The sequence below is a fragment of the Podarcis melisellensis genome (assembly GCF_964234715.1).
Source record: "Podarcis melisellensis genome assembly, chromosome: 2".
Classification (NCBI taxonomy): domain Eukaryota; kingdom Metazoa; phylum Chordata; class Lepidosauria; order Squamata; family Lacertidae; genus Podarcis; species Podarcis melisellensis.
Window position 1 is genome coordinate 70691903 of NC_138529.1, and position 18655 is coordinate 70710557.

The 18655-nt window shown below is 43.8% G+C and overlaps 1 protein-coding gene across 4 annotated transcripts in view; it reads right to left on the reverse strand.

Annotated features, from left to right (window-relative positions):
- CACNA2D2 (calcium voltage-gated channel auxiliary subunit alpha2delta 2) overlaps window positions 1–18655 on the reverse strand; it is a 530937-nt gene that overhangs the window by 113000 nt on the left and 399282 nt on the right. For all 4 annotated transcript variants that reach the window (XM_081900249.1, XM_081900248.1, XM_081900247.1 and 1 more), the window contains 2 exons: window positions 9860–9991; window positions 8809–8866 (listed from right to left, as the gene is read on the reverse strand). In XM_081900249.1, coding sequence (XP_081756375.1) covers window positions 8809–8866; window positions 9860–9991 — 190 coding nt within the window. The remainder of the gene's footprint in view (window positions 1–8808; window positions 8867–9859; window positions 9992–18655) is intronic.

Consider the following 18655-nt stretch of genomic DNA (forward strand, 5'->3'; position numbering starts at 1 on the left):
CTGAGGAGGGCTGCACTGAGAAAGAATAGCGGAAGCCACTCCCTCCTCTTGATCCTGATCCTGGATCTTCCCAGGAGCAGGAGGACAGTATAGATTTGGAACAGTGGGTTGCAGAAGGGCATAGTTCAGAAAGCAGAAGCTGGGAAATACTCAGAAAGTGTCAGAACAGAAAGCACAGAGGTTACAAACTCAGATTACAAAATGTAGGAGTGACATAGATTAATAGGGACAGAGGGGGGAGTGACCCTTAATTGGGAGCACCGCCATTCTAGGAGCTGTGTTCTTTATTCTCTCACTGTGATTATTAATGATTCTAACTGGTAAGATGTTACTTTCGTTTCACCCTTTGTTTACTGCCATGGGGGAGGAAGCCAATTTCATGAAGCCTGACAGTAGCCTAACTTACCAACTTAGTTACTTTCAACACCTGACAGTTATGACCACAGGTAAAGTCAATTAAATCAAATAAACTTTATTTACACCATTCATATAATATGGACTAGATGAAAACAAGGCTACCTTATAGCCAATTCGTAGAAGCCCCCTCCCCCTCACAAATCTGCTCAGTTTCTAATGAAGTGACTGGCTAATCCCATACTGCCAACAGGGCAGGTGGGTGAGTTGCCACACCTGAGCTGAAGAATCTTCCTTTAGAGTGATGCCACCTTATGAAGATGTGCATCTTTTTGGCCACATGTTGAGCATTGGGGACACACACAGGGCCACATTTCCACATGTCTTCATCTTTGCAAGGAGGAAGGAGGAGGACAAATGGATTTCCTCCTAATATTTGGAAGAGTGTCAGCGTCATGAATATTCAGAAATGAATATTCAGAAATGCTAGAAGCAAGGGAGAAGAGGGACAGGTGGTACCCACCCTTGCAGTGTTTAGTGCTTTCTATTTCTATGTGTTATTTATTTCCTAGGAACTACAGTTGCCTGAGCACTGACCATCAATAGTTCATTTATTAAGTTCATAACATTTCTATACTGCTTGACCGTAGAAAACCTCAAAGCGGTTTACAAAAAGACAGTAAAATCAAGAAAAAATTACAACCCTCCTTTAAAACATACAAAAGTTAAAATACTTAAAACAGATTAAAATTACCTCATTTACTTCTTATCTAATATGAGTGCATTAGAGGAGGGTTAGGGTAAGGAAAACTCCACTTAGCTGTGTTAAAAATTCATTACGCTGTTAAATTATAAGTAAAGCTTGAGACATAACTGGCTGGTGTTTCCTCCGATGTCTACACAGAGCCTGATCCCTCCTTCAAAGAAGCTAGAGGGAGATTTGGTGGCACTGGCTGGCTCAAACAGGATCAGTCCCAGCATGAATTAATTAGTGCTTAATTACTGTCAATTACTCAGCATTACTGGGAATTGCTTGCAAATGGACAGCCTTTGATTGCTAATCCCAATTACTAATGTTATCTAATTGGGAGTGATTATATTTTCTTTCGGTGTGATACGGGGCTTCATGCTTCATGTGCGGCAAAGAAACACATTGCACTCTCTTCATGTATATGAAACACACCTCCCCACCATGCCTTCCCTGTGTTTGTCCCCTTCTGGGACCAGACTGCAGTGCCACAGACCATGTGGGAATTCATCTGGAATCATAGAAGCAAAGGCTGCCCGAGGTTTTTGACGTAGTAGCCCCAAAGGACAAGTGTAACCTGGGCTGCTTTCATGGTAGAAGAATAGCGCCCCTGAGACAATGTATGGCCTTCATGCAGCTGCCTGATTGCATGGAAACCTCCGCACAACCTTTGCATGATTTCTTTCCTTCATTTTTCGGAGGGAGAGAAATTCCATTAGCAGGGCTTCTGCACGATCAGGCAGTTTGTGTGGAGGCCTGGCTCATACTGCTTAACGAAGATGAAGGGGGGTGGGAGTGGCAGCAAGCAACTCCTTCATCATGCGAATGCTCTAGGAAATGTTTGATCTGGAGAAATAATTTGTCCTGCCTGTAAGCAAGAAAAAGAATGATGGCCACACCTGAAACCAGGAGTTCAAAGCTATGTTTATAATTTTGTATAAAAGGATGTTCCTAAGTTATTATAACGGACAGACACAGCACTGACACCAAATGTCCTCCTGCCCAGATTAGAGATGGAAGTTAGGATACCAGTACAGCAAGTCTGGCTTGGAGAGACCAACTCTGTTTCTGGTACTGCTGTAATTTAACTCTGACCTGCCTTGTAACATTAGGCTGATTCTGGAGTCAGCAGAATTGGCTCTTCTATTGTATCTGGGGAAGATAAAACCAGATGAAAAATAAATGTAGTTTAAACAGGAACAGAAAAACTGGATTACGTTCCCCTGTGTGTATATTATGCTTCAGGGGAAGAGGAAGTTATTTCTGTCTTATTTACCACAGAGAACCTCCATAAAACAGCGCAAAGGAATTAAGGTTGTCCACATCAGATCAGACGTTAATTCAGTTTCATGTGACTGAGCCAATCCCATTTCAATTAGAGACAGATCCAGATCATTTTGCACTCTATCAAATCCACAAATCTGATGTTGTGTGACTTCTCCTTGCTGTTATCCCAGCGTCACTGGTGTGAAGATATACAATGCACTAGAAATATTTCTGCTTAAAACACTTAAGACTGTAAATAAGTCACACAGTAGGCTAGCACCAGAATGTGTAGAGAGTGTTGACGGTTGGCCAGAGATTGCAGAGAACGAGAGTGAGCCCAACCTCTGGGGTTGGTGGTATATGACAGAATCGTAGAATTTTAGAGTTGGAAGGGTCCGTGAGGATCATCTAGTCTGACCCCATGCAATGCAGGAATATAAGGTAAGAAGATTAGGACAGCAGGCAGGGAGAGAAACTTGATTATTAATGATAACTAACACCACTTGAAACAGGAGCTGAGAATGAGGTTAGGGGCAGGGTGGCAGCTGTCTGCTACTGGTTTGTTACTGCCCCTTTTGCTCTTATGGCCCAGCTAATCCCGGTCCACCGAGATTCAATGAAGGCCTTAGTATCATAATGGAATGCAAGGCCTGTCAGTCTTCTCTCTGCTCTATCCCTAATAACTTGAGGAAAGTTAATAATTAATGTGGAACACTCATCAACAATTAACCAGAGTGGCAGAGTCATTAATTTTCTGACAAAGGAAGTCCAATCACTGCAAGCACTCAACACTATTTGTCAAGGAGGTGACACAGCATGGCTTAAAGTGAAATTGCCCGTTCGGTCAGCTGATGTCTGAGATTGTAAGATAAGTGAATATACAGTGAAAATAAACAGTTGAATAATTGTTTTCCATTTACAGTTTTCGCTGGTGCCTGTTATTTGTGAACTTATGTATCATTTCACATGATCTCTCCGCTCAAGACAACTCCATTTACACAACTCCCCCCTCCCCACTGTTCACACACTCTTGGTCCATTCACACAGCATTCATGCAGCAATATGATTCACACATCCCATTCACATGCTCAGTAGAAAAGAGGTCCTAAGAGCCCTTCCTTGATTTTCCACACAGGATGAGGTTGCCAGAGATCCCATGAGAGTAGCCTGCAGCTGCACAATAAATCTGAACCAAGCCAGTGTGGTGTAGAGAGCCAGTGTGGTGTAGTGGTTAAGAGCGGTAGTCACGTAATCTGGGGAACCGGGTTCGCGTCTCCGCTCCTCCACATGCAGCTGCTGGGTGACCTTGGGCCAGTCACACTTCTCTGAAGTCTCTCAGCCCCACTCACCTCACAGAGTGTTTGTTGTGGGGGAGGAAGGGAAAGGAGAATGTTAGCCGCTTTGAGACTCCTTAAAGGGAGTGAAAGGCGGGATATCAAATCCAAACTCCCCTTCTTCTTCTTCTTCTTCTTCTTCTTCTTCTTCTTCTTCTTCTTCTTCTTCTTCTTCTTCTTCTTCCATATTCTACTTGGTCTCACCTCAGCCCCGTACTTATTTTTTCCTTCAACCAATAACTATGTACACCCCCTCCCCTAGAGAAGCTGAGCAACAGGATGTGGCAGAGAAAATGATCTGCTGTCTCCTAGAACCTGTTTTGCTGCAACTCCAAGGATGGTGTTGATAAAGCTAGCCTTGGCTTAAAATATCTGTGTTGCACTGTGCCAGAGTGGAGACCTTCAGAACAGAGGCTGCAATATGCCATCTTTGTCAAGGTTCTTTAACAAAATCTGCAGGAAGCTGCCGCTCCACAAATAACTGCATTAGATGTCTTTCTGTTAGAACGGCACATAAAATGAAACAGACCACAGTGAAAGGTAAACCGGGGAGGTATTTATTTATGGCTCCTAGGCAGCAGTTTCTCAGAAAAGGCAATTTCTTTAGTGTGCTCTTAAAAGAAGGAATGTTTTTTTAAAAGCGGTTTTCACTTTTTAGAAAAGAGGAAGCATCTAGTTTGGTGCCTTACAATGTGTGACATATGCCAAGTGCTCCATTCATGTGGCTGCCTATAGATCTTCTGGGGTCATTTGCCGTCTAAGCAAATATAAACACAAATGCAGACAAATTGCATGTTCACATGCACATTACTACTACTACTACTAATTTATATGCCTCCCATCTGACTGGGCTGTCCCAGCCATTCTGGGTGGCTTCCAACAAATTATATAACTACAGGTGGAAGGTGACAGCCTACCCCATATGGCACAGATGGAGAACCTGTACAACTCACATCATCACTGGCTTTTGCTGGCTGGCTGGGGTGGATGGGAGTTGGTGTCTGGCAACATCTGGGAAGGCCATGGCCTTCCCATCCTTGTAATAGGCCTAGCCCACATTTCCTTATGGAGAGTGGTTATGAGAGATTCATGCTCAAAACCACAGATATTCATGGTTAGTCAAAGTCTGCAGTGCTGGAACAGATGTTCTACAGGCCCAAGAACTTGGGGTACTCATTTATTTATTTACATCCCAGTGCAGGACTCATGGAGGCTTGCAACATGAACGAAAAGCAGATACAGTTTTTAAAAACCCACACCAATTAGTTATATTTGTTAAACAAACAAACAAACAAACAAACAAACAAACAAACAAGTTACCATTTCTAAAACAGCACTGAATCAAAACACCAAAACATTTAAAAGCATAGCAAGAGGAAAATAATAATAACAACAACCTCATCAGTAAAATATCCTGCCACAACAACCAGTTAGAGGCCAAAGGTCTGTCTACAGAAAGTTATTTGCCTGCTGGTAAAGGGAAAGCAGGGGGGTGGGGGAGCAGCCTAGCCTCCTGTGAGAAGGAGTTCCACCATCTGGGAGCAGGCACCAAGAAGGCCCTCTCCATAGCTTTCATTGGAGCTTAAATGGAATGAAGCTAAGCTGTTTCAAAAACTCAGATCCATCTCTTTTGAGTGGAAGGTGCAAAGATCCACCTGCTAAAAGAAAACATTTTCTTCATAGGTGATGTGCAGAAGAACCAAAATAAGTCCCTTCTTGAGACCTCTCTGCCAGGTACCTGTGCTTTCAACTCTACCACCATGCAGTTGCATTAATGCATGTGCAGAATGGAAAAGATCAGACCCACATTGCACACACAGAGAGAGCCTTATCCATCCCGCAGGCAGCCCTGTGGCGACTGTGCTTTGTCTGTCTCCCGATAAGCAGGAACCTGAAGTTTAAAGGACAGACTTGAAAGGAGCTGCTGCTGTTTATGTATATGAAGGCTAAAGGGAAAAAAGAAAACTGCCTCCGACTCAGATATTTTCTCTCTCTTTGTTGCCCAGCCAGGGCTTCCTGCTCAAGATCCCCCATTCCCACCCCACTGTCTCTGCGTGGCTGGTAAATACTTGTTTGAACTTGTTTGAGCAGCCTTTTGGGCGAGAGAAAATGCCGGCAACAAAAGGAATGTCATTCACCCCATGGGAAAAAGAGAGAGAAAGACCTGTCTAGGACACGGGCAAAATCAATGTAAAATAAGAACAGTGTTTACCTACAATCTAAAAGTAGCATGCTACAAAACAAAGGCGCCGTAATTTCTATTCCACCCACCCCCCGTGTATGTTAAGAGCGTGCGCACACATGAATATTCTGTACGAAGCAAAGCCATACCTGTTCTGCTCATATACAAGAGCTCCAAAATAAATGGAGGAAAATTAAATCCTAAGCACCCTGCACTTGCACAGGCGTAATTAGTGCTGCCAAGCTAGTGCCTTTTACCTGGGCTAATCGTAACTGATTCAATCATGCTTAACTTGGTGTGTGGCTAAATTGACGCTTGCAGCTTTCACTTAAATGTAGTCTGTTGCCGTGTGCCACATTTATCTTCCTGTCCTTCTGGCTCTGCTCCTTGAGAGTTATTTGTTTTTCATTTTCCATTTCTCTCTCTACTCCCTCCCCCTTACAGAAGATGAGAGCCCTACCTAAAGCTGTCTGTGAATAAGGGCTAAATTTACAATTGCACCTTCAGTGGGGAGGGCGGAAGAGCCCTGCCCCATTTATCTGTATCTAAGGTTATAATCTATCTATCTAACCCCCTCTGCCTCTCCTCTCCAAAGATATACAAAGGGAGGGAGGGGGAGGAAGCTGATGAGAGCCACAGCTTGGATGCCTCTGCCTGTGTTATTGTATCCATTTTCCAATGGCAACGATGTGTGAAATGAAAATTGGACAGAGCTGGCTGCTCACAGACCTGGAATTTCATACAGACTAGTTGAGGGAAGGAGGGAGCAGAGACACAGAGAAGATATCGGAGATGGGAGGGAATGGGAGAGCCTGCTGGATGGCTCCATGCACCCATGGTCTGGGTAAATCCCGCTCCAGTTTAATAGACCCTCGTAGTGGCAGTGCTGAACATACTGTGCTCATTTACATTTCATTACTCAGAACGCTCTGTTAGTTTCTGGTAGCTGAGACAATTTACAGGGGCAGAAAGGTTGAAGACAAACTTGACGGCACTCAGGAGTTATCCCCTCCCCACCCGCAATGCCTTTTGCTAAGCAGAACGCTGAGGCTCTGTGCCACCTCCTGCAAGCACACTTCTAAAGGCCAGCACATGGGACTGACGTTCTATGCTCGTATCTGGTCCCCACCATTTAACCAACAAGTATGGGATAATCTGCCACCCAGGTGCCACCCAGAGCCAATAGGGTCTGGCCCTTTTCTGAGACAGCTGCTCCAAAGGCCTGTTCAGATGCTCGTTTGTTTGCACAATGAATAAATGCACACTTGATGCTTCCTTGTTGAAGGGGATGTAGATTCATTCACTCCAGGTAGCACTTTTATGGTGAGGAAGATGTTGCACTCTTCTAGCACTTAACGTTGTTGCCAGGAAATGGAATGTGTGGGTTGGGGGAGTGGGGGAATTACGTGGCCTCAAATAGCTGTCTGCAACACGCAGGCAATCACCTTTAACACAGTAATTGCACAGGCAATAACAGCACTAGCTTTGGGTGGGCGCATTACTTTTTGTGTGTGTGTGTGTGGCTTTCCCCCCTCCGTTCTTTGCTGTTTTGGCATTTCACAAATCAGAGTGCTCATCTGCATCTGTGCCACGAGGTGCTGTGTGTTTCAGCCTTCCCTCCCTTCAAGAGCTTCCAGCATTTCTAGTTCTTTGCAGCATTTCCTCTCAGCTCTGCTTACACGTTTTTGCCCAGTGAGAAGAAGATGTCCTTCCATGACAAAGCCTTCTCTCCACTGTGAGTCTATTGCTTCTCCTAGGAGCTTGCATTCCAATATCACAACTATGGATGAATACTATGCTATTCAGCCCTACCATTAGGCAGAGGGAGAAGGCTGCCTTTGCCTTTGCTGGGGAGCATCAGTGTCAGCTTTCTGAGCCATTCCTCCAGAGCTGGTACCTGAGGCTGGGGTGGGGATTCTTGGTTTTCGCAGGAATGGCTGCTTGCCTGTCTTGATCTGCAGGCCCAAAGGAGGGCCTGTGCACCTAGTCTGATGCAGGGATACTAAAGAAACATGTCAAAAGTGCCAGTTCTAGTGCTTTATTAAAGAAATGTGTAAGCTTACCTGCAGTGCCCTGCTGCCCTTATAGGCTCAGGAAGCAGTTCTCATGACTTTCCCACACGCAGGAAAGCATTTAAGCATTACTTATACATAATAATATAATAGCCCTTTCCAACTCCCATCCATCTCCCAGAAAAGGGAGTAGCTGACAGTCAGCCAGTATGCGAAGCCGCCCCTCGCCTATGCATCCCAAACCCGCAGATAAATATACCATCAAAGCCAATCAGCATATATCAAAGCAATATATCAAAGCATGTGTGGCCATTCTTGCCGCACATGCTTTGATATATTCTCAGGGCTATCTTGACTACCAAGATGGTGTTTACAGGCCTTCCAAAACATTTTTATCATTTGGTTCTACACACTGCCACCTTTTCCCATAGATGGTCCCTTGGACCAAGTGAGCAGGCTGAGAGAATTCTAGCCTGGACCGTGCAATTCAGCAGGTATCACGTGTGTGTATGCACTGCTCAGCTGATACGAGTCATGGTGGCTCAGCTGTTCCACTTTGGTTAAGGCTTAACACTGAATACAGTTTGCTAGAGTGAAGCACTTTTAAAGATCAGCTAGCACCAGAGTAAGAGGTGGAAGAACAGGTGCAACTGTAATTTGAAAAACATGCCTGGGTGTAGTCAACTAAGATTTACTCAGAGTAAACCCTTTATAATTAATGGACCTAAGTTAGTTATGATCATAAATTTTAATGGGACCATGGTGAGTAAAAGTTAGTTGAATGTGTCTAGGTGTGCTTAACCCTACATTTTTAATGAGAGGCCCCCTGTTATCAACTCTGAGACTATTGATCCTGTGGTATGCAACCCAGGATCCACCTACTTCAGTGCAACTCTTTTATGCTTCACTTACCAAGGTCTTCGTCGGACATCATACAGGTCAATCTTATTGGGCATCCTCCAAGGAGTGGCTTCAATTGGAAGAGACAATTAGAAGTAACATTAGAAGTAGCACAGCTGATGCCTATACAGGGAAATACAAACAGTGGGGAAGGAAGGCAGCAAAGGGTACATGTGGAAGCCCACCTGCTACAAGTCAATGGCAACAGAGCTGATTATGCAAAAAGTGTTATCAGTGGCTAATTTAGGCTGGTGCAGGTGGTTTCTCTGCATAGGGCACCCAGCTGAGGGGACACAAAATTGAGAAGATCCATAATCAAGAACACCCATTTAGGGGAGCCAAAATTTGGCCTTGCACAGGGTGCCATATTATCAGCGGCAAAGGAAACTGCTTGGGTGCCTGGGGCGGCATGCCCAGGGGCAGGGTGAGCCTCCCATAGGGGTGGGGTGCACTGCGGGGGCCTCTGGAGTCTGTCTGCCTCTTCCCACTCAGCTGCCCTACAGTTGGGGGGGGGGAAGGCAGCGGGCAGACCATTTGGGCAGTGCGGAGAATGCACGTGCCCAAGCCACCATGTCTCTCTCAGGACCCCCACACCCCCCTTCCTCTGCCCCTGCATATTATGAAAGATTACCAAAGTCCGCCCCTGGTGTTATCTGGCAACAAGAAACAATACTACAGGCCAGTGAGTATGAATTCATATGGGTGCTATTAAGGAGAGGGGTACATGCAGTTGTAGGGGCAGAGGATTGTGGTCCACAAATCACACTAATCACATCTAGCCATTGGCTCATATTGTGAAATCCTGGATGGAATGGGAAGACAGGAAAGGAAGGGATGTGTAGCTATCACTAGCCTCCATCCTAAGCAGCTCCTGTTAGTACCAAACCCAATAAGTGAAATCCAAACAGGACCAATATTCAAGGACAAAGACACAATGGGAAAAGCTGTCCCCCGCACTTCCTCTACTCCAACTACACCAGACACATTACATGTATAATTGTGGTGTCATTGTTCAGGCCAAATCAGTTGGTTTCCCCCTCTTTCACTTTAGAATGGCACAAACCTGGGTAGAAGCGAGTCACGCCTGTGGCACTCCCAAAGACTTGCCATAGCAGAGATGGATCTTCTTTTCGGTTTTCAACGAAGACATCCTCCAAGGCATCAGTCCAGTTGAGTTCGTTAAGGATTACTGTGGCTGCAAGAAACAAAAAGAAAACAAGATCAGTGTGCCTAGAATTTGGACACCAAAGGGCAGATGTATCCCTTCTCTGTAATTTAGAAAGAAAAAACACACAAGATGCTTCCACAAAGCTATATGGCCACAGAGGTGCGGAACTTCTTTCTACACAGCCCAATTGATGGAGTTGTTGAGATGGTAATAATTTGTTGAGTTGTTGATAATTCCAGTTGAAGAATTATGATTGACAATGCTCATTATCCCTGATTGTTGGGCTAACTGTCAACAGTCCTTTCACAAGAAGCGGCTGCACAGGAATTGCATCAAGTGTATTCATCACCACACCTTGCCATTACTACCAGTGCTACAACTGTAGTAGTAGGAAGACCAGCCATGTTAATAACTTCATGAGTAACACCTATGAATGTGTCTACATCACTAAACACCATCAAATGTATTTATATGTAGTACTGGGAACTAGCTGATACTTCGGTGTTGGTTTTAATGGGTCACAGGTGGTGTAAATCACGGGTAGGCAAACTAAGGCCTGGGAGCCGGATCCAGGCCAATCACCCTCTAAATCCAGCCTGCGGATGGTCCAGGAATCAGCGTGTTTTTGCATGAGTAGAATGTGTCTTTTTATTTAAAATGCATCTCTGGGTTATTTGTGGGGCATAGGAATTCGTTCATTCCCCCTCCCTTTAAAAATATAGTCTGGCCCCTCACAAGGTCTGAGGGACAGTGGACCGGCTCCCTGCTTAAAAAGTTTGCTGACCCCTGGTGTAAATCATGACATTATCTGTCCCATCAGATTCAATAAATAGCACAGAAAAATCCTCAAATAGGACTAGAATAAGACTAAATTGACAATATTTTGTCATTTCTTCCTCAAAAATGGAGACAAACCCAGTCCCAGTAGTGTTTACACTTAGATCAGTGGCAGAGGTGTTTTTTTTGGCTGCCTTTTGTAGCATGTGATACACACAGATAAGCAAACGGAACAATGAACTCCTCATGCCACTCACACCAGTTATTAGGAATATGAACTCAATTGTACTATTGAGCATGAAGATTAGCTTTGGGTTGTCCCTTAGCACCTTGCAGATATGCACACTGCCATACCCTGCTCATGTGAAGCCACTCCACAAATCCACAAGTAAAACACCCACCCACCCCCTGACTGGATGAAGAAAATTATATTCCAGGCATGAAGAATATCAAAGCTTTCTGAAGAATAAGAGTCAGTGCACCATGAAGTGCATTTGTCCCTCTGGCCACCCACAGCAGATGGGAAATAAATTGCCTGCATCCCCTTTAGGAACCACAGCCCAGTTTCTCCCCTCTAAGCCAGTTCCAAAGAGACATTGAATGAAGGGGGGTGGGGAGAGAAAGACCCTACTGGGGTTGGTCCCATTCTGCATTCATGGTGGCCCTCGTGTCTAATGCAAAAGCAATTAAGACGCCAGCAAACAGAGGTTTTAAATTATTCAGCTATTAAAGAAAGTGATAAGCTCAGAGCAGCCTGACTCTGTGATTAATCAGCTGGGGCCAGGATTTAAGGAATGTGCAAAAGAACAGGCACTTGGTTACTTGTCGCTGCCAGCCTGTTCTTTCTTTCATTTTTTTTAAAACCTCTCTCCCCTCCAACATGCCTCTATTAACAGCACTCAAGGGGAGAAAATCAAGTGGAGAATTTCCTAGAGAGCTGCAGTCAGAGCTGAGGTGGGGGAAGCAGTTTTTTGAGCACAGGTTGGCAAGAAGAAAAAGAAGTGTGAGCCCCACCAATCATCATCATTCTAGTCATCCTCTCATATTCATTCTTCGAAGATCACACATTCTTCTGCAGCAGAGGATTTCAGAGCTTTCTACGAACAATCAGGAAACACACCTGAGGGCAGCTGAGTTTGTGGCATTTCACAGCCAAGAAATCGGGGAATACAGGCAGGCTCTGAGAAGGGCTCAAAGTATCACAGAAAAGCACCCCAGCATGCATTAGCAATTCCTAGAGTCATGGTCAAGGTGATAGATGCAAGACCTATGCTATGACTTGGTCAGTTCACACTTATAGATCTTTTTCCCAACTAGACTTTTGGATAGGTTCAAAGCACAGGTAAAACAACTCCTTTCCAGCTTCCTGATGCAGTTCCTGTGGGGGAATACTGGAGTTTATTGGGTGTGAGCTCTGGCCTGATTTCCTAGATGTACTTATGTACGTCCAGCCGCTGTATCCATTATAATGCACATGCATTTCTGGGGCTGTAAAGGCATTCCCTTTTCATGCACCTTTGAGATCACGTTCCCTAAAGAAGGGGAAATGGCTTTGACCTTCTCTCTTCAGAGCTTGGACGATGACTCAGAAGGGATTTCATAAAGCTAACAACCATGCCAGAATGTTAAAATAAAACGTAAGAGACACTCCTTTCACTAGCTAGTGTCAAAGAGTTTATCTGTAGAGCTGCAGTGTGGTGACACCTGAACATGGGCAAGCATGCCACACCGTCCAGCTCTGAAGAGGGCTTTAAGCAACGTCTTAAGAACTGCCTTCTAAACAGACAGTGGCAAAAACCACAAATAACACACTGCTGGAGAAATGGAATGAGATGAGTGGGAAACTAATCATTTTTATTTGTATGCAAAGGCAGGCTAAATGTTTATTTCAGGTGTTCTCTAATGCAGCCACTACTTAAGTAACATGCTGCTGTTTCTGAGGTCGATGGAAAAGAAGACAGCACACTTCAAAATGTAGAGCAACTACCAGCATGGTGGATCAGAGTGTAAAGCCAAGATCAAACGTAGCTAGTTACAACTTGCCAATGTTGTTGCTCAGCTCACTCTGCTCAGCTTCCACTTCAAAGGTGAACTACCGGCTTCATGCCCATCTTTTACTGGTTAAAAAGAAAAAAGGCAAAGGATCCCTGGATGGTTAAGTCCAGTCAAAGGCAACTATGGGGTTGCGACACTCATCTCGCTTCAGGCCGAGGGAGCCGCTCTTTGTCCAACGGACAGCTTTCTGGGTCATGTGACCAGCATGACTAAACCATTTCTGGCACAATGGAACACTGTAACGGAAACCGGAGCGCACGTAAATGCCGTTTACCTTCCCACCAAAGTGGTACCTATTTATCTACTTGCACTGGCATGCTTTCGAACTGCTAGGTTGGCAGAAGCTGGGACAGAGTAATGGGAGCTCACCCATTCAAGAGGATTCGAACCACTGGCCTTCCTATTGGCAAGCTCAAGAGGTTCAGTGGTTTAGACCACAGCTAGCTGCTAACAACATGTCTCTCATCTCCTGCCTTCTGACTCCTTCCTTGTGCAAAGAAGTATGGCTAATTTTCATTCCACAATTCCATTGTGAAGCAGTGCTATGAACAAGGGGGGTGGGCATATGTGTGGAGAGTTCTGATAGCTTGAGGACCATTTGGTATTTTCACATTTATTGCTAGAATAGTTTTAGACTCCCTTCAGTTTGTTCTGTTTTGCAATCTCCTGCTCTCCTTTCTTTTATGCCCTTAAAGGTTCCAAGGCTGTGTTTATCTCCCAAGCTTGAGCCTGGAATCCTGCTAGAGAAAAGTGGTATGGCGAGTCTTAGGATAAATGTTGCACATGGCCAGGACTTTGCAATTGCAAATCACTCCTTGATGAGAATGCTTTCAAAGCAGAGAAGCGTCCCTCAGGCTAGTGCTACATGTGGCTGTGTTTTAATGTGTAGTTTATATGTGTAGTTAATTTATATCTATATAAACAGGAAAACTTTACTGAAAAATTAGGGGAGATCATAATTTGTTTCTTACAAATGACACCTCAACTGAAACATGAAAATGCAGCAATTAGAAACTATGTCGTAACTGATCGCTTGGGATTCAGAGAATTTTATGTTATCTGAAATATTTTTAGCCCATTCTTCATTGCAAAAAGCAGTTCTTGAATGGGTTACAAAAACATACACCCCCCAAGTGTGGGACTGCTTTATTTTTCCATGTCCATTTTAAATATGCAAGAGGAGCAAGTGTGGAAGGTTTGACAAAATTAAACAAGGTTGCCCCCCTCTAGCTAAGTCTTCTACCAATAGGTCTATCCCCCCCCCACTCCTTACATGCTGCAAGTTATATAACTTGCCTTCCTTCTTTTAACGTCATGTACCATCCTCCACCCCTTACTTGTCCAACACATGGTATGCGGAAGATCTGACGAGACGCCGCCTGCAGCACTGCAGTGACTGCTGCCATCTTGCGCCCCGGCCCCACAATGCTCAAAAATGCAGAACTGCATTCCCCCCCCCCCCATTTTAATCAGACAACTACAGTCTTGTTTGACACATCAGATGCTAGACTGATGCTATACATAGTTTTGAGCTATGAACCTAGGAGCGATATTAGATGTTCTTTGCTTGTATATCAGGCACACATAGAGACAATCTATTGGCTACATCTTTTCCATTTATGGTGGAAATTTCCCTCCAATGTCTAAATGCCTCCCAGAAAACCTTTTCCCTCCCAAATTTCAAAACAATAATTGAAACAGTAATTCTCTATGGGGAGCTGGCTTTAGCCACCAGGCCCATTATAAAGATGTTGGCAAATGTGACATGAAGGCTGGCAACAGCAATCCCACCATGTGGGAATTCCTTGCAGATGACTGCAGTGCCTGAAGACAGACAGTCAGGTTGTGTATCCATAGCAATAACCAGAGGGGGAATGACCACTGGGAGGAATGCAGAGAGAAGAAACACCATGGTGTATCTGCAGTACCACAACCAGACGCCTTCATCTGCCCCAGCTGCAGCAAAACCTGTCTCTCCCTTATTAGTCTCTACAGCCACAATAGAGACACTGTAACTCTCCCATGGTCTAACTTCACCCCCAAAGGTACACTGCTCCATTGTCTCCTGAGACAAACGTATGCCAATGATTTAGATGTACCTTGTGACTTTTGAGTGATTCCCAGAGTTTGTTTATGGTGCTGTTTTTTACTGAATTAGTTATTTCTTTTAAATTGATTTTACTTTTACTATTCTTTTTTTTTTTAATGAGCCACTTTGTGGGTGCCTTATAAGACTGAAAAGCAACATATAAATATTGCTATGAATAAATACCCAGTTTTCCAAACTGAAGATAAAGCTGCAATTTGGCTGATTCAGCATGGAGAAAGACCCACTGGTTTGTTGGCTGGCTGATTAATGAGCACACTGTCCTGTATTATTTGGATTCAGAACAAGGCAGCACCAGCAAGATTATTCAGTTTTTTTCCAGCTTGGACACTGAGTGGGACACACAGCCCATACAGGAAGAGAAAGCTTTGGGGACCCTGAGGAGAGAGCAAGCAAATCCGTCCAAGTATAATTTCTTTGGTGATATGAGCTACAGATTCTTAATGTAACTATTAATGAAGAATATGGTGTCATAGAGTTGTTCCAAAAGATACTGACCTCACAGGCTGTTGGTGAAACCAAATCAACAATAAAGCAGCTTCCAAACAAAAGCAGCCAGTATCACAGTGAATAATGAAAATGCTCTTAGGGCCAGTCACTTTCAAATGTCAGTGCTGTCAAGAGGATGGATTTATGGAGAGGGTGACAATTGCCCAATGCGATTCTTTCACACAGCTTGCTTGCTGCAGGAGTTTGAGTGCATGAGGTTGAAAGCATCTCATGTAGCGAATAGCATCAATTCTATCTGGCTTTTTTGAAAGCTGACACTTGAAGGGCTTAGCCTCTTGGCACAACGGATCCTTCCCTTGCTTCAAAGTGGTGGTGGAGCTCTGCAAGCGCATCTTCATTGCACATACATAGGAAGCCTCCATCAGAACACACGCAGCACCTTGGATTGGGGGCAGACAATCATCACCACCACCATCATCATGTCATTCTTCTCTCAAAACCCTGAAAAACCCATGTGAAATTGTTTCTTTGACAGCTGGTTAGCAAAATGCTACTGAAATAAAGGACATGCTATTGCATCATGTTGTTGTTTTTTTGAAACAGTCTATATTTAGCACTTCCAGAAATTCTTCCCGCAGCAGCCTCTCCTCCCTTGAACTTCATTATTCTTGCTACCCTTTGATCAAACCCCTAAGGATCATTACAGACAGATGAATCACACTTCAGATACTTATACTGAAATCTTCTTCTTTACTCAAATAACTTTATTCTGATTACCACAACAATTCTGACAATCCTGGTGTGCTGGGCATTTTTGCTTTCATGTTCACTATAGTATCAGGGCTGCGTTCCTGGTGATACCGTTTGCAGATCTCTCTTTAGGGTTTGGGTTTTTGTTGCACATTGTCCGAAAACATTTTAGAATAGCAACAAAGATAAGGTTGATGCCTTCTTATCTGGACTTTTGAATACAAATCTCCAAATTTGCTCAAAATTTGATGAGTTGTAGAAGGCCCTCCCATAATGCAGCTTAATGCCTATCAAACACCTGGCTGTCACAGCCAAGTGCAAGTTAGAGTCCAGAATCACTATCAGCTACACAATTACTGAAGCCAAGCAGCTAAGCAAGCATTGGGAGAGCAGATATAAGGTAGGGCAGTGCCGGATTTACGTATAAGCTAAACAAGCTATAGCTTCGGGCCCCCAAAAAAATTAAAGGGGAAAAAAATGGGATGTACATTTCCAAAATACAAGATAAAAAAAACAAATAAAATAAAACCTACATACAGCAACAGTGGCAAATGGCCTTAGATACCTATTAGGTACATAAATTCCCATACAGCATATATTCAACACAAAAAACAGTGACAATTTGTTGCTGACAAAGGACAGCTGGACATATAGAGGGCCCCATTACGTTCAGTAGTTTAGGGCCTCATCAAACCTAAATCCGGCCCTAAGGTAGGGGCTCGAGCAAAGGTGAACTAGGGCAAAGGACTGGTGTGCATGTGTGCCCACAAGTTGCTTGGTACTATAGAAGAGGGAATCTCAGAAGTCAGGCAAAACAGCTCTGATCAGAATGCTGAGGACTGACCAGTGACCTAATAGGAAATTCATATAGGTTTTGCAACCTATCAAAGGTTAGGCAATTTCAGTTGCCACATATCAGTAACTTTAGAGGAAGGATCAAGTATTCCACTGATCTTGCACCTACCCATACATCTGAAAAATCTATGGATACATCTCCCAGTTATCTGAATTTCTGATTTGGGGGCATAAGGGACAGGTACATCATTTCCCCATCTAAATGAATCACACCTGATTTCTGTTGGAAAACTAGTGCAGCAAAATGTTCATTAAATTTAAGGGGGCTTGTTTTGTTTTAAAGAGGCACTTCAGACACAGTCTGTTGAGAACTTGTTCTGTAAAAATCTCTTTTAAATGTTTGGGAGTTGTAAGAGTTCTGTGCAATTCCCTGGTGAATTTTGCTTCGGGCCTACAGAGCATCCATAATAGCAGCTGAAATCTAAGAGCGTCTGCAGGTGTTCAGAATTTCTGAAATGAGCCTTAACATATCTCATGCTGCATCCTCAAATATTAGTGGCCTTTTGTGCCTCATTTCCCCTAATGACTATAGTGTTTTGCTTCATAGGCAGGATTTGATGATAAACCTGTTAATGTTAGGTTCGCAGCCCTTACAGTGTCAAGCACTTTACAAAACTCCTACAAATAAATAAAGGAAATTCTTCCATTGAAATAACTCCATAGGCACATTTCTTGCTACTGGCATAGTAAAATTTTAAAATAATCACTATTTAATTCAAGTTTGTTCAGGCATGCAATACACATGCACATAGAGAATTTCTTCTCTCCCCCCAACACACTTCTCCTTCCTTCCTTTCTAATGCTGATTTATCTGCAAGTATGGGGCAAGAGAAACTACTCATTCATTCAGGTTTCATATGCCCCAGCATCTCATTCAAACCCTGTGCACTGTTATCCTCTTCATCTGCAATGCTTGCAGGTGACTGATTTATGCTAAGAAGGGGGCCACTATTGTGTGTGGGGGCCACATGCTAAAGAGCTGGTGAACAACAGAAACAATGTCAATGGGAGTTTTCCTTCTAGGGCTAACAGCAGCTTCTCTGGGCACGTGAGTGACCGGGGCCGTGGTAGTGGGGGGAAGGGTCCATTTCCAATGAAATAGCCTCTCTGAATACCTGCTCAAAAGGCTTTAAAAGCCACAAAGACATGATTCGCTAATGACAAGTTTAGTATCATAGCTAGTTTGGGGCCAAGTGAGTTTTTGGCATGCTTGAACTCTGCGTCAGTAAATGCTCTTGTCCACTTCGTGGCTTGTACAAATCAGTCCCTAGAGAAAAATACACAGGCGCTTCCCCTCTTGTGTGTGACATGCTTTAACTCTTTTCTATATATGCAATTGCTTTTATGTCTGCTTTATTATATTGTGAATTGCTTCAGGATGCCTCATGGAAAGCGATCCATAAATAAAACAAATGCATGCTTAATAGAAAGAGGACTTCCTAAGATCCCCCACTGGGTAAGCTCAAAGGCCTCTGCAGAGGTGTGGCGTTCTGCCAGGCTGCTTTGCCCTTTGCCTTCTTAGCACACCTTCTCTCTTTCCCCCTTTTTTGATTTTCCTGCCTCCTTGCAGTCAATCAATGAAACATTACATGGTATAAGATTCTGCATTACCAAGGCTGAGAAAAATGCTTCATGTATCGATTTCCTTCAATCATTTTATACAATGGAGTGGAGAAGGGAAAGCAAAATATTAATCT